Source organism: Plasmodium falciparum, assembly GCF_000002765.6.
Source record: "Plasmodium falciparum 3D7 genome assembly, chromosome: 2".
In the NCBI taxonomy this organism is placed as follows: Eukaryota; Apicomplexa; class Aconoidasida; order Haemosporida; family Plasmodiidae; genus Plasmodium; species Plasmodium falciparum.
In genome coordinates, this window is record NC_037280.1 from 838480 (window position 1) to 856456 (window position 17977).

A 17977-nucleotide genomic window follows, 5' to 3' on the forward strand; every position below is an offset into this window, starting at 1 on the left:
TTCGTTTGTCGAAAAAATAATAATGGAAAGGTTTAATATATGTGTAAATAATAATAGTATATATTTTGTTTTTTAAAATAATTTTATTATATTTATATTATAATATGTACACAAAAAAAATTAGGATAAAGACGTTATAAGACCAAAAAAATAATAAAAAAGTACAATATCAAAAAAAATATATTTCATACATAAAATATATAATAAGTAATAAAAACATATATATATATATATGTTTTCTCTTTCGGTGCATTGTTTTCTATACTTTTATTTGATAATATCTGTACAATAATTATGTACGTGTTAATATGACACTTTGAAGGGTACATGCAGAAAAAAAAAAAAAAATAATAATATGAAAAAATGGTCTCATCCGTTAAATCATCATTGTTTTTATTAATTTTCTTTTTATATTTAAAAAAAAATGTTATATGTTCTATAAATGATAATGTAAATGAAAATATAACTGAAGGGTTAGATGAATATGAATTTGGAAATGAAAATATAAATGAAAGCATAACTGAAAATGTAAATGTAAATGTAACTGAAAATGAAAAAGATAATTTAATTTATAATGATGATAATAATAATATTGAAGAGTTAAAATCCATGATTGGAAATGATGAATTACATAAGAATTTAAGCATACTTGAAAAACTTATTTTAGATTCTTTGAAAAAGGATAAATTAAAACTCCCCTTAATAAAAGAAGGAACTGAAGAATATTTGGATATATCTAAATTTAAAAAAAAAATATTAACTGATTCTGATGATAAAACATATATTTTACCGACATTGGAATCTAGTTTTTATGATATTACAAAATATGAACACATATTAAAAGAACAATTAATAGAAGAATATAATTCAAAAATATCTGATGCAGTAAAGAAAAAACTACTCATTGTAAGAACATTGAAAACTATAAAATTAATGCTTATACCATTAAATGCATATAAAGAAAAGAATGATTTGAAAATTGCACTAGAAGAATTAAATAATGTAATCACACATAGAACATATGAAACACTAAAAAAAAGTCCAATTGAGAATCCTGGAGAGTTTTTTAGGAAATTGTTAACTCATGTTAAAGAAGTTAAAGAATCAAAAGAGATAGAAAATAAGGGAGAGTATTTAATTTTAGGAAATGATAAAATTGAAATAATGGATGCACACGATTTCTTTTTTACAACGAATAGTAATATAAAATTCATGGAAACATTAGATAGTATATCAAATCAATATGGATTGGGTTTAATTAATGATCTGGGTCCTCATTTAATAGGTGAAAATAAAAATATGGCATATATGAACATATCCATATATATACGTTCCTTATTATAATGTTTTATTTATTTATTTATTTATTTATTTATTTATTTATTTATTTATTATTCGTCCATTTGTTGTTTTATTTATTTACATACTTATTTTTGTTTAACAGCCTTGGGACATTTTATGGTATTAAAATTAGCACTAAAAAATTATAAAAATTATTTCGAAGCAAAAAATACAAAATTTTTTAGTTGGCAAAAAATTTTAGAGTTCAGTTTAACAGATCGATTTAAAATTCTTGATATGATGTGTGATCATGATGTTGTATATTATTCTCAAGACAAACGTAGAAAAACGTATTTAAATGTAGATACATCGGGGTCATCAATGGAATGTAATATATTAGAGTTTTTAATTCATTATTTTAATAAATACCAGTTAGAAATAATTAAAGCTACTCAAGATACGGATTTTGAATTACATGGTATGATGGAACATAAGAATATAAAAGATTATTTCTTCTCATTTATGTGTAATGATCCTAAAGAATGTATTATTTATCATACGAACCAATTTAAAAAAGAAGCAAAGGAAGAAAACACGTTTCCTGAAGAACCGAATCGTGAAATAAGTGCTTATAATTTATACTTAAATTATTATTATTTCATGAAACGTTATAGTTCATATGGAATAAAAAAAACATTATATGTTCATTTATTAAATTTAACTGGACTTTTAAGTAACAATAAAAATATTTATTAGACAAATATATCTTTATTAACATATTTAATATTATATTAATTGAATATGTATGTATCTAAATATGTTATTATTAATTTTTATTTTATTAGACTATGATACAAGATCATATGTGACATCTCTCTATTTACCAGGATATTACAACGGTAAGGAAAAAAATAAAAAAAAAAAATATATGTATATATATATATATATAAACAAAGAAACAATTTAAATTTCGTCCTAATGTTATTTTCTTTTTAGTCGTTGAAATGTCCTTTACGGAAGATGTTGAGTTCACAACCCTGTTTAATAATTTACTAAAATGTAAAACATTATTTTTGTCTTAATTATTTTATTTTTATTTTTAAAAGACCTATTATTATATATATAAAATTATTATATATATATATATATATATATATTTATTTATTTTTTTTTTATATTATTTTTAAATTATTAATATTCATAGGTATTAAAAAGTGTCATAAGGAAGAAACCAACACAAATACTTCATTGATGGACAGTAATTCATCACATAATTATTTCCTACATGAGATAACAAAGTGTGATTTATGTAAAGGGGCATTTCTATATTCAAACAGTAATATGAATAATAAACAAACAAAAAAAAAAAAAAAAAAAAAAAAATATTATAATTTATTATATATATATATATATATATATATTTTTTTTTTTTTTTCGTTAGTGAAATTTGAGGAAGTTCCTTCGATGCTACAAAAATTTTACATATATTTAACTGAAGGTCTAAGAATTCAAAAAGTATCATTTTTAATGAAAACCTTAGATATATATCAAGATTACAGCAATTTTTTGTCTCATGATATAAATTGGTATACGTTCTTATTTTTATTTAGACTAACAAGTTTTGAAGGTAATGTATTATATAATAAATATAATATTACAAAATTGTTATCTGCATTTGTTATTTTTATGAAATCATTATAAATCATTATTTAACTTTTTTTTCTTTTTGTTTTTAATAGAAATTTCAAAAAAAAGTGTAGGTGAAGCCATGTATTTAAATATACAAGACGAGGATTCTTTCCATAAAACCATTACAACGAATTATTGGTTTCCTTCCCCTATAAAAAAATATTATACTTTATATGTTAGAAAACATCTTCCAAATAATTTATTAGATGGTATATTATAAAATAGAAACTAAGAAAAAAAATTAAATTAATTGAATATATATATATTTTTATATTGTTTAATTTTTTTTATTTTAGAGTTAGAGAAATTGATGAAAAGTAGTACCTTAGAAAAAATGAAAAAATCTATAAACTTTTTAGTTCATGTGAACTCATTTTTACAATTAGATTTTTTTCATCAACTTAATGAACCACCTGTAGGATTACCACGTTCATATCCATTATCATTAATTCTTGAACATAAATTTAAAGAATGGATGAATAGTTCGCCAGCTGGTTTTTATTTTTCAAATTATCATAATCCTTATATAAGAAAAGAATTACACCGTAAAGTATTGACGGAAAAATTTGAGCCACCTAAAATGAATAAATGGAATGAGGTTTTGAAGTCATTAATAGAATGTGCATATGATATGTATTTTGAACAAAGACATGTCAAAAATTTATATAAAAATCATAATATATATAATATTAATAATAAGATAATGTTAATGAGAGATTCAGTTGATTTATATAAAAAAAATTTTAAGGATGTTATATTTTTTGCTGATATATTTAATTTAAGAAAATATTTAACAGCTACACCCCTAATAAAAAAAACATGGGATAGAATGTATTATTTTATTTATAGGAATACTGGAAATTCTGTAAATTTTTATAAATATGGTATTATATATGGATTCAAAATAAATAAAGTATATTTGAAAGAAGTTGTTGATGAATTATATTCAATATATAATTTTAATACAGATATATTTTCAGATACTTCTTTCTTACAAACGGTATATTTGCTCTTTAGAAAAATTGAAGATAGTTACAGGACGCACAGAAGAAACGACCATATAGTATGATAAATTAAAATATGCACATATATATATATATATATATATATATTTTAATATTAAATAGTTATAGAATTATATTACTTTTATTATTTATATATTTATTTATTTATTTATTTTTTTTTTTTCCTTTGTAGGGTGTGAATAACATTTTTTTCATGAATGTTGCAAATAATTATTCCAAATTAAACAATGAAGAAAGAGAAATGGAAATACACAATTCAATGGCATCAAGATATTATTCCAAAACTATGTTTGCTGCTTTTCAAATGTTATTTTCAACTATGTTAAGTAACGATGCAAATAATCTTGATAAAGTATATGGAAAAAGTAGTAATATACAGGTAGCAACAAGTACCACTGCATTTCTTACATTTGCTTATGTATATAACGGAAGTATAATGGATAGTTTAACAAATAGATTATTACCACCATATGCAAAAAAACCAATAACACAATTAAAATATGGAAAAACATTCGTTTTTTCAAATTATTTTATGTTAGCCTCACAAATATATGAAATGTTAAATTATAAAAATTTAAGTCTTTTGTGTGAATACCAAGCAGTTGCTAGTGCCAATTATTACTCTGCTAAAAAATTAGGACAATTTGTTGGCAGAAAATATTTCCCTCTTACTACTTATTATCTATCTCTCAGAATTCGTGCATCATATGGTTGGGTGCATGGTACAGAAACAAAAATATGTAATAGTGAAGGTGTTAGCTGTTCTCGTAAAGGACCTACGCCTGGAAAATTTTTCTTTAATTGGAAATCTGATGCACCTATATATTTATATTTTTACTTTTTCTCTAATTTATATCTTGATTCTGCAAAATATTTTCCTGGAGGATTTTCTACTTCATTAAAAGAACAAACTGAACATGTTTCACAGAAGGGTTTTAAGAAGAAACCAATGGTTCATGAACTTACAAAAAATTTAATACTGGACGTTACTAATGGATTTATGTATGCTTTTTGTTTTTATTCTATTATGCCATTATATGCATATTTTGAAAATGTGAATTTTTATATTATAAGTAATTTCCGTTTTCTGGATAGATATTATAATGCATTTAATAAATACTTTATAAATTTTTTCAAAACGAAACTTAAAAAGTATACTACTGATGTATTTATAAAATACGAATACGATGCATATACAAGTATGAAGAAATATGGTTATCTTAATGAAGTTATTGGATCTAGACTTTCCTCCAAGAATAGAATAGTAAAATATATTTATGATAGCAACGATGATATTATGAATAATTTAAGACGATATGATATGGAAAACAGGTTTAGAAATAAAATGTCAACATATGTGGATGAATATGCTTTTTTTGATGATTGTGGAAAAAATGAAGTGTTTCTAAATGACAGATGTGATTATTGTCCTATTGTTGAAGATTTATGTGAACCAGATACAAAAGAATATCAACCACATACTAGTAATATCCAAAAGGTAACAGATAAAAATACTACATATATTAACTATGAAAAATTACATGAAGAATCATACTCACAAGAAACTCAATCAGATAATACCGATGATGAAAAGGATAACGATTTACCAGATACTGAATTGATGATTACAAGATTACAATAAATTAAATAAATATATAAATTATTATTATGTATTATTTATTATTTTTATTAATATTATAAATATCATTTAGAATTTGTACTTTATTATATATATATATATATATATACATTTTCTTTAATTGTTTATTTGTTTAATTGTTAATATGTTTTTACGTTTAATTTTTTAATTGTTTATTTGTACATATGTTTAATTATATGTTTATATGTTTAATTTTTTAATTGTTTATTTGTACATATGTTTAATTATATGTTTATATGTTTAATTGTTTATATGTTTAATTTTTTAATTGTTTAATTGTTCATATGTTAAATTGTTTATATGTTTATATATTTATATGTTTATATGTTTATATGTTTAATTGTTTATTTTTTTTTTTATTTGCGTTTGCTTATGTATATATGTTCCAATTTTATTAAAATTTTTTTGTTTGTAATTTCTTTTCTTATTATTTTAAATTAATCTTTAATGTGTAATTAATTTCTTATATTATTATAATTAACAAATAAACAATATAAAATTATTACTTATAAGAAAATGTATTTTTTTTTTTTTTTTTTTTTTTTTGTTCATCATATTCTATTAGATATAATTCATTTATATTATTTTTATCGTTTGAATATTTCTTATTAGATATTTTTGACTTTCGGGATTTTACATCGATCGTATTTTTATGGAATATTTTATTATTATTAAAGTGCGAATTTTTGTTTTTTATAACAACCACATGAATCTTATAAGGTCCTATTTAATATATGATTACGTCCCTTTTATATTTTATTTGTGTAAAGACTCGACCAATATAAGAAGAATTATCTTTAAAAAAAAAAAATAAAATAAAATAAAAAAGTAATAAATATAAAGAAATTGAATATTAATATTATAAAGAATTAAAAAATATATAATATGGTATATTGTAATGCTGAATATATATATATATATATATATATATATATTATATTACATTATTACATATGTATAAATATATGAGAAAAATAAATCGCAAAAAAATACTTATTAATGAATGAAAAATTATAATTTTTTCCAATTACATTATTATATTAAAATATTATATATATATAAAAAAATATATATATATTAAATGTGCAGAATAAAAGTTGTTAATTTATTATGTATATAAGAAGTTTTATATTCTTATATAATGTTTTGCTTTTTTGATTATTTATTTAAAGAAAATATAAATATATATATAATATTGAGGATATAGTATATTAAGTAATACCTCCAAAAAAAAAAAAAAAAAAAAGAAGATTAAATTATATGAAAATATTAACTAATTTCTATTAATATTTTACAATAGAATATTATAAAAGTTATACAAAAAGAATACATATATATATATATATATATATGTACAATATCACTATAAACTATTATTGAACATACATTTTCATATTATAAAATTAAATTACGTTTTTCTTACTACTTTAATGTATTTATTGTTTCTTCTTCTTTTTTTTTTTTATTATTTCGGTAAACGGAAGAAATTAATGCGTTTCAATAAATATGAAAATATTGGTATTGTGAAAATCATAGAATCACAAAGTATTACAGCGTTATCAATTATATCTTCTTTTAATCCTGATTTTCTATCCTGTATATTCGAATCTATTACCTTGTCTATAAAAATATTATCAATTGCTTCCAATACAAGTTTTGCCCTTTTAAAAAAAGTTTTTTTATTATTATTTTTTATTTCTTTCATTTATTCATCATATTCGTTTAGCAAATCTTCCAAGGTTTCTTCACTTTTAATTATATTATAATTGTTAGTATTTTCTGAATTATTACTTGATTCTTTTTTTGAAGTTTTTAACAATTCTGTTTGATTTAAACTAATTTCACTATCTTCATAATCATGATTATAATTATTTATGTGAGACGTTTAATTGTGACTTATTATTATACATTAACATTTCATTCAATGTTCGTTTCAAAATTAAATTGGGAACCATGTTATAATTGTATATTTCATAATGTAAAATGCTTAATAAATGCTGAAAATTAAAACACACATATATATATATATATATATATATATATATATATATATATATAATAAGATGATCAAAATATATTAAAGTATTTTCTATGAAAATAGTTTTTATATAATATTTATAAATATTTTATGAATAAAAAATTATATAATATTTAGAGATTAACCTCATTATTAATGTATAATAGCAAATTAAAAAAATATTTTAATAGTATATTTTTTAAAAAAATTAAAACGTTTGACATTGTAGGAATTTATTTTGACTGATAATTAATACGTTGACACATATAACGTGTTTAATAATATATATATTTATAACGCATTTTATATTCACTAAATAAATAATATAAATAATTATAGTTTATATTAAATAATATTATATTTTTTTTATAAATTATGTATTTTCATGGAAATAATTATATAATATAAATTTATTTTATGATATATTTGTTGTACGCTTTTTTTATGAACTACATGTGTTATTATAGATGTGATGATAAATTTTGTTTATTTTAAGAACAATATAGAATATGTATATATATATATATATATATATACATATATACATAATTATTCAAGAATGTTTTATTATATATATATATATATATCATTTTATATATTATCGACGTATGTACTGAACATATGAAAAATATGTTTATTTTATGGTGTTTCGCATATAATGTTTTTTTATTTTGAATACGTATAACATAATTTTATTTAAATTATATGCGCATGAATTAATTTTGGTAAAATAATATATATCTTGATAAAACAAATATTAAATTAATAAAGTATTTTTATATTACTACAATATGATATATATTACTCTGTTAAAATTAATACATGTGATATATATATATTTTTAATGGATAAATAAGAATATAAAATATAATTATATAAATGATAAGAATAATTAATATTAAATTATTCTCTGAATAAGTACATTGTTAAATATATATTGCGACCATAATAAGTATAGATTTATATAGTATAAATTTGTATTAATTATATATGTATATTCAATTTATATTGAATATATATTTATTTCATAATACATGAAATAATTTATATATATATATATATATATTATTATTCTTATTATTATTGTTTTTGTGATTGTAACATAAAATAGCTACTTTGTTATAAATATTAATGTGTTATTTATTTTATTAATTAATTAATATAATATAATATTTATTACTTAGAAGAATAATAATATAATTATAATATTTAATTACAATATGATTTGATGTTTTTTTATTTAATATATTAATGAAAATATAATTATATAAATGTCGGTTCCTTATAATTATTTTTTCTATAAGTAGAATTAAACTAAAGAATTCCTTAATGTAATAATGACTATGATTATTACTTTATATGAATCAAATATATTTTTGTATCGTTTTAAAAGAAGAAAAAATTATGCACATATGTATATATGTATTATTTTTATAGAACAGTTATAATACTTAAAAATATATATATATATTAAGAAAAATATTATTTTATATTTTTAATTTATATATTTATATTTTAAACTTATTTTTATTATATATTGAATTTATATTTAGGCGTATCCATAATAATTGTTTTCATATATAATTAATTATGTAAGTGTGTATTATTATATATCAAATATATATATATATATATATATATATATATATATATATATATCTGGAGTTTAAAATTATAGTACATGTATACTAATTATATATATATATTAAATAATACATAATTATCATATTTATATATGAGATATTTTTTTATTAATAACAGAAATTTATTTTTTTTTTTTTTATTTTTTTTTTGTGAACAATATTATTTAAAATAATATAATTCTATGTTCTATATAAAAATATATATTTATAAAATTTGTTAAGTTTGAATATATTCTCTTTTAATAAAATGAGAATTAAAATTATTTCATAGAATATTATGAAATATATAGTGCAAGAATGAATTTTTGTTCATTTATATTTTTATTTACCCTTACATTACGTGTATTATTTGCAGCACAAAAGGTAATATAAAAAAAATAAATAAAACAAAATAATTGTAACAAACTAATTTTACATATTATGTTTATTATTATTATTAATATTTTGATTTTTTTTTTTTTTTTTTAAATATCCATAGAAAGGATTTATATAGGTATGATGATAAGAACAGTTATCGTTCTTCTCATAAGAAAATTTCAAGTTTAAAATGTGCCACAAAAGAACCGGTATATCATGAGATGCCAAAAAATGATACATTATATGATAATTTTGTAAAATATAATAAAAAAATATACAAGAAGAATTTGAATAATGGAAAGGATGATAAAAAATATTCCAGAAATATGTTAAACAATAAGTATTCTGAAGATTTATTTGAATCGGTTAATATGGTAGAATGGTGTTATTATAAAAATGATATGATTAAGGAACGTAATGTCATATCTGAATCAAATACTGTATGGAAAAAACCTAGTTGGATGACTAGATTTAAGAATAAATTATATAAAATGATTTTTAAAAAGAATAAATTTTGGAAATTTATATCAGGAATCATAACAGTTTTGGGAAATAGTGCTATAATTTGTGAGATTATTATGCTCATAGGATATATAATTAAATATTTTATGTGTTTTTGTTCATGTGCGTATTCATGTTTATGTTCATGTATATGTTCATGTTCAAGTTTATGTTCATGCATATGTTCATGCATATGTTCATGTATATGTTCATGTATATGTACATGTACGTGTATATGTTCATGTTTATGTTCATGTATATGTTCATGTGTATGTTCATGTGTATGTTCATCTGCGTGTACATGTGCTTGTGTATATACTAGTGTAATTGGTTCTACATTAATTGCTGTATCTGCAGGTATCCTTGCAGCTATTATATTATTAATTATATTAACAATTATAATAGTTTGGTTACTTGTTACATGGTTATGGTCTCATAAGGATGAGTATTACAAAACAAGTGAATAATATTTTAATATACAAAATAGTTTTTCTTTTTTTTTACATAATATATATATATATATATATTCTTATTAAGTTATAAATATATTTATATATAATATATATTTTTTGCATTTATGTGTTATATTTTATGATTATTAATAATTTAAAGTACCTAAATTGTAAAATATATATATTATTATATTATTCTATATATGATATTAATATATAAATTTTTATTTTCTTTCTTTATTAATTTTTTTTTTTTTGTTTTTATCACATGTATGTAATAAAATATATTAATCATTAATCAGGTATGCATGCATAACTATTAAAAATTAATAAACAATTCTATTTATTTAGTTTATAAATAAATAATATTAATAATAAATATATTTTATATAATTCTTGAAGTATTTATATCTTTATATGTAATAGGAATATATATATATATAAATTGAATATATTTTTATGATAATTAAAATATATATATATATTACACATTTTTCTGAGTATATATATTATTATGAAATTACGTGATAAATAAATACATGCATAGAAAGATGCATACATACATATATTATTAATTGTAATAAAAAAATATATTTTCTCTTTTCCTAATATATATAAGAAATATAGTTTAAGTAAATATGAAATGTATAATACAATTTAGGATTCTGGAATATATGTTGAAACGTTTTTTTTTATATGTTATATAATTTTTCTTTCATTCCTTCAAAAGTTACAATATAGGTATATATATGATATTTTATATTATCTAATGTATGTTCTTTATTTAGTAAAACATTAAATTCATTGCTGTATGTAATTACTATATAAAAAAATTTTGATTTATATCGTTTAGAAACCTATACAATTTTTGATCACGAGACATATCCCAGTATAATATATTTATATATTCATATTTATCTAAGCGTGGAAGAATGATACATTTTAATTCTTTTAATATTTCAATTTAGATATAATAATAAAAATATTATTGTTATAGATTTTTTTTTTTCGAAGAAGATAAAAGTATATTTGTAATTTCTATATATAGTGTGTAATATATGGATAAGAAAAGAAAACACTATAGTTATATAACATATAAACGTTTAATGTATCATATCGTGTTATATATATATATATATATATATATATATATATATATATATATTTTATTATAATAATTTAAAATAATATATATATTTTACATATAATAAATAAAAGATAATTTATATTAGTGTCTTTTTCTATGATGTGTGTATTATTATTTTAATTTGTATAGATATATTATCATAAATATATATATTTCTTTGCATCAAATTTTTGATTTGTGTTATGAGAAACAAAATAACATATATGAATTTAACAATTATTTTATATTTTATCTAATAATACTTCTTCATATGTTTAATAAAATTTTAAATATTTGTGTAATTTCTACCAAATAGTAATATAATGAATACATTAATATAAATACTAGTAAATATATTATATTTTGGTGAAGGAACCATAATTATCATATTTAATATATATTTGTTGTATATATAGATTTATATTATTTAATTATATATTATAAAATTATAAATTCTTATATTTAATATTATAAAATATATTTATTTTTTCTTACAAAGAAATCAAATTATAAATTTTATATTTATTTAAAATTATTATTTTTATTATTACTATAATTTTTTTTTAAAGAAAAATGCTATATATATATATATATATATATATATATATATATTTATAACATTATGTGTATATATACATATAAAATAATATTTCATACGCACATAATAATAATATAAATCTTATACAAATTTTTTGATATTTATTCTTTATTAATAATTACAAAATATTGTAATAAAAAACCTAATTTTCATATATAATATATATTACAAAGCAAATTAGTATAAAAATATATATTTTTTTAATTAATTATTACTGAACACTATGTGTATATTTCATAATAAAAATTTTAAAACGCATAAATATAATTTATATTATTCTGATAAAAGTGGGAAAAGAATAAAATGTGGAATACCTTGTAGGTCTTTTATTTTTATGTCATTAAGTTAATGTGTAATTTCATTATTTTATATATGTTTATTGGTATTTTAATAATATATTCCTAAACCTTTTTACTAGTTATAAATATATTTATATATATGTTCGTTATATAAAATATTAAGTGTAATTAAATTTTTATTTTTTTCCAAAAAATTAAAGAATGTATTTGAAGTAAATATATTTCCATGCTCAAAATATTGTGTGATAATATTACGAAATGTATGTGAAATTGAAAATGAGAATAAAGAAATAAGGAAAAATATAATGATTCATTTGGATAAAACAAATGAAAGTTCCACAAATTCAAATAATAATAAACAAATAATCTTAGAAAATAAACCTTACAATGATTTTTCAAAAAAATTAACAGAACATGAATTACGTGAGGCTTTAAATTCATTAGAAGAATGTTCCCCTTAAGAAGATCTTATAAATATATGGTTTCACATATTTTGTTTTTCAAATGGTTTTGATAATATATTGAAACAGTTAAATGTATAAAAACACAAAATATTTAGATAATGATTGTTATAATACGTGTTGTTGCATTAAAGGAAAAGTTAAAGATTGAAGAGTATGAAAAGAAAAGTGTATTTGAATTTTATAAAACTGTAGCAACCGAAGTAATAAAATAGAGTAATATATTTTTTATGTTAATTAATGGTGAACATACACTTGATGATATATTAAAATTTATTTATTCATTCTTAGAACATTTTAAGTTATTAAAAAAAGAATTATATGAAAAGCATAAGAAGGAACTTTTACAAAAAAATTGGAAATTTCATTGTTAATTAAAAATTATATTTTATAAAAATTAAAAGAAATATATATATATATTTTAATTATATTATACATAAAAGAATAATACAAAATGTTTTTTAAATCTACTGAATTGTATAAAATAATTGTATATATATATATATATATATATATATGTAGAATTATAATTTCTTAGAAGAATATACAAAATTATATAAAAATATGGTATTTCATTCTTCTTGTCGATGTTCTAATAAAATTTATTAAATATATATATTTTAATTTTAAAAAACAATTATTATATTAATCATATATATGTATGTATATATATTTTTCTGATATATATATTATAATAAGAAGTGTACGTGTTTTTATAAATAAATAAATATATATACATATATGTATCACATTTATTATTTACATAGAATATTACATTAAAATATACATATATAACTTTTTTGTATGATTTATTCTTATTATCATAATAATATTATTTACAAGACAGATATTATATAGAACTATTACACGAAAATTTTTAATAATTCTAATATTTTTTTTATAATTAATTTAATATACATTTAAACATATCTGTGTTCTCTTCATTATATATATATATATTGATTAGTATAGATATTTTTTTAAATATTTTTGAATCATTTTATATTCTTTTGTAAAAATATATATTTAATACTTTTTATTTTTAAATAACGTTAAATATATTTATTAGTAATTCCCTTTTATTTTTCCATAATGTTTTATTTGATTTTGTTAAATATATATATGAATTATGGTGCTTATTTTACATTACATTAAATTTTTTTTTTTTTTTTTTTTTTTGATGTCTTAAAAAAAGAAATTTTAAGTGTGTTTTAAACATAAATTTTATTGTACATTATATAGAATTTTCAGAGAATAAAAATGTACATATAATATTTTAAAAATATTCTATATTATTATATATTTAATTTAATATAAAATCTTAAAATTTGATATATGTAATGTTATTTTGTAACAAAAATTTATTTTCAGTATATATAAAATTAATATTTAAGACCATTAAAAAAAAAAAAAATATATATATATATATATATATATATATATATATATATATATTTATATTATTATACTGCACAATTTTATGTTAAAAGAAAAATATGTACATAAAAAAATTAGAAAAAAAAAAAAAAAAAAAGAATTAATATATTTAATAATAATTATAATGATTTAATAAATTTCTTAATTATAATAGTAATAAATGATAATTAATACTTTTATAGAGTTGTTCAGGTTCAAAAATATTAATATAAGGTTTGATGGAAGAAATACATTAGTGTTTTGAAAGTATTTAAAACATAAATAAATAAGTAAAAAAAAAAGAAAAAAAAAAAAATATATATATATATAATAAGGTATATTAAAAAATATGCATTTAAATATTATTTTGTATTTTTTTTTTCATATTTATGCATAAAATAAATAATGAATTTTGTATTATGGTATAAATTTTTCGAATGTTTTTTATAAAAAAATAAAACATAATCATATAACTGTATAATAATAATATTTATTAAATGATTATTTTATAAGTGTTACTGATAATATTCTTGAATTTATGATTTTTACATTTGTTTAAATAAATATATATAAAAAAAAAAAAAAAAATAATATATTTTTTGTTTAATTAAATATATTTTATTCATTTATTTACTTTTTATATTTCAATAAATTGTAAAAAAAATTTAAATATAATAAAGATATATTATATTATAGCTTATTTTATAAATTTATTTATTTTTTTAATTGTGAATATATATAAATATTATTATTTATCATAATAATATTTCTTGTATATTAATAAAAAAAAAAAAAAAAATAAAGTTATTAATATGACGAATAAAAAACATTGTAGTCTTTTTGCCTTTTATCGTGCTCATGGGAACCCAAAAGGCAAATTAAATTATATCTCGCTTAAATTTCCTTGCTTAACTTTATATGTGATTGGATTTTATTATATTTTTCTGTGTGTAAGTTGATAATATATATTTTAACTATTCTTATTATTTATTTATTAAATTATTTTTTTATAAATTATTTTACTATAAAATATATATTATATTATATATAGTGCTAAGATTTAAAAAATAGAAAATTGATAATTCCATAATATTATAAATTATATATGCTATGAGATATATATATTAATATTTAAAGGTATACTATAATTAATATATTTTTCTATTTTTCTTTTTATAAATGAGCATAATATATATAAATAAATTTATATATATATATATAATAATTGAATTATAAGAATTAAATTAAATACATAGTATTAAGTTCATAATTATAGGTTTCTTATTTCTATTATATATTTATTTATATAAATATATATAAATATACATATATAAACAAACGTTTATATTTTATTTCCAAAATAGAATTATTTATTTTTTATTTATCCATAATAAGTTTCTGTATTATATAAATATAATAGAAAATAAAAATTGCAAAATTTGAGTGTATTGTTAAAATAGTAATATATTATGAATGAATTATATAAATAAAATATATTACAATTTACTGGATAAAAAAAAAATGATGTAATATTACTTTATATATTTGATATTTCATCCATATTGTAGTATTTGCATAATATATATATATATATATATATATATATATATATATATATATATATATAATATACTAAGTAAAAGTTTTAAATATATATGTTATATATATATATAATTTATTTTGGAATATTATTATAAAATATATTAATATTAATAAAATGTAAGAACATGTTATTTTATTACTTATATTAAAAAAAATGTTTTTTTGTAAATATAAAAAACAAATAATTAATACTTTAGTCAATTATTTGTAAAATTAGAATGTGGGATAATAATATAATATAATGTAAAATCTATAAATATATATAAATTTATTAGTATTAGGATAAAAACAAAAAACAAATAAAAAGGATTTCTAATTTCATAAAGGAAAATTAATTAAACCATTATTTAAATATAAATATGAAATTTTTTTATATTAATATATTTCTGTTATTTGTTTCCTTGAGACATTTTATATCATTATATAAGGTATATATATATGAAATGTGTATATGACAATATGAAAATTCTTATCATATGTGTATGTATAAAATAATATTAAGGAAATTTATATTGAATAAAATTATATATATATATATATATATATATATATATATATATATTCATTTGTTTATTTGCAGGATTATAATAAAAAATATAATTATAAAAATGAAATATATAATAGTTTTTTTAATTTAAATATTACAAGATCGTTAGCTGAATATGGTAAAGAAGAATTTATGAAACATACGTTAACAAATAGTAGTTTAAGAAATGAAACAATATTAAATGATAAATTACGAAAGAGAAATGATGGAATTAATAATAGATATAATGTAAATCAAATGGATGAAAATTTACAGGATAGACAAGAATGGAATTATGGATCAAATAGAAAATTAAATAATGAATTTGAAAAATGTTTTATTAAGAATAATTCCTTAAAATCAACTTCTGGTATCATAAGATTAAAGAACTGGTTATATAGGAAGATGTTTAAGGAATGTAATTTTAGGAAATATTTATCAATGTTCGCAAAAGTATTAGGAGCTGGTGCAGTTATAAGTATGTTTAATATGTTATGTGCACTTATAGTTGCAGGTACTTGTTTATTTGCCCGAATTTTTATTGGTATTTTTGTAGTTTTGTTCGTTGTCTTTTCAATTATTATAATATTTATATTTGTTATGTAATGACGTGGATGCTTTTTAGATGGTTAAGGAAATGCACAGCAGTATATAATGGAACATGTGGAAAATAATTTATTATATATATATATATATATATATATTTGTTAGAAATATTGAATTATAATTTTAATTAATGACTAATGATTCACCATATTAAAATACTTTTATGTGTCTTAATATTGTATATAACCTATATGAATTCATATTTTTTTGTTTATATAACAGAAAAAGAAAATTGTTAATTTTCAATATATTATTTCAATATATATATATATTTTCGTTTTCCGTTTTCTCTATTATTATATACTAGGGGTTTAAATTATTATTTTTATTAATGAATTCTATATTTTATTATTTATTAAAAATATATACATATATATTTAATATGTCTAAACATATAATAAATATATTTATATATATATATTTTTTATATTTATTAAAATATGAATATCATTTTTAGAATAAAAAGAATTTTTTTTTTTTTTTTAATTAATTTAAAAAATATATTATAATAAAACTTTTATAAATAAAAAAATTCTAAATTAAAATGAAAAAAATAATTTTAAACAATTTTATAAAATGAATATGTTTCATATAATATTCTCTGTAAAGAATGCAAAGTTTATAATTCATTTGAATTTATTTTTTTTTCTCTCTAGATATAACAAGATAAAAAATGCATAATGTGTATTATTCTTAGATATATTGTATTTTTTTCAAA

The 17977-nt window shown here is 17.2% G+C and overlaps 3 protein-coding genes and 2 pseudogenes across 3 annotated transcripts, besides 2 other annotated features; 4 read left to right on the forward strand and 1 right to left on the reverse strand.

The window, feature by feature from the left end:
• Nucleotides 1-363: 363 nt before the first annotated feature.
• On the forward strand, nucleotides 364-5637 carry PF3D7_0220800 (cytoadherence linked asexual protein 2; the record flags this gene model as incomplete). Its single annotated transcript, XM_001349673.1, has 9 exons — nucleotides 364-1285; nucleotides 1445-2014; nucleotides 2127-2180; nucleotides 2278-2340; nucleotides 2486-2617; nucleotides 2723-2908; nucleotides 3021-3179; nucleotides 3267-4033; nucleotides 4168-5637. 9 exons carry the CDS (start codon nucleotides 364-366, stop codon nucleotides 5635-5637), a joined length of 4323 nt encoding a protein of 1440 aa, XP_001349709.1.
• Nucleotides 5638-7120: 1483 nt separating this feature from the next.
• Nucleotides 7121-7896, reverse strand: PF3D7_0220900 (annotated as a pseudogene).
• Nucleotides 7121-7896: a sequence feature (Plasmodium exported protein, unknown function, pseudogene).
• A 1716-nt stretch (nucleotides 7897-9612) lies between these two features.
• Nucleotides 9613-10640, forward strand: PF3D7_0221000 (Plasmodium exported protein, unknown function; the record flags this gene model as incomplete). Its single annotated transcript, XM_024473270.1, has 2 exons — nucleotides 9613-9678; nucleotides 9798-10640. The coding sequence occupies 2 exons, from the start codon at nucleotides 9613-9615 to the stop codon at nucleotides 10638-10640; spliced, it is 909 nt and encodes a 302-aa protein (XP_024329081.1).
• A 1932-nt stretch (nucleotides 10641-12572) lies between these two features.
• PF3D7_0221100 lies at nucleotides 12573-13483 on the forward strand (annotated as a pseudogene).
• Nucleotides 12573-13483: a sequence feature (Plasmodium exported protein, unknown function, pseudogene).
• Nucleotides 13484-16486: 3003 nt separating this feature from the next.
• PF3D7_0221200 (Plasmodium exported protein (hyp15), unknown function) lies at nucleotides 16487-17259 on the forward strand (the record flags this gene model as incomplete). Its single annotated transcript, XM_001349676.2, has 2 exons — nucleotides 16487-16555; nucleotides 16708-17259. The coding sequence occupies 2 exons, from the start codon at nucleotides 16487-16489 to the stop codon at nucleotides 17257-17259; spliced, it is 621 nt and encodes a 206-aa protein (XP_001349712.2).
• Nucleotides 17260-17977: the final 718 nt, after the last annotated feature.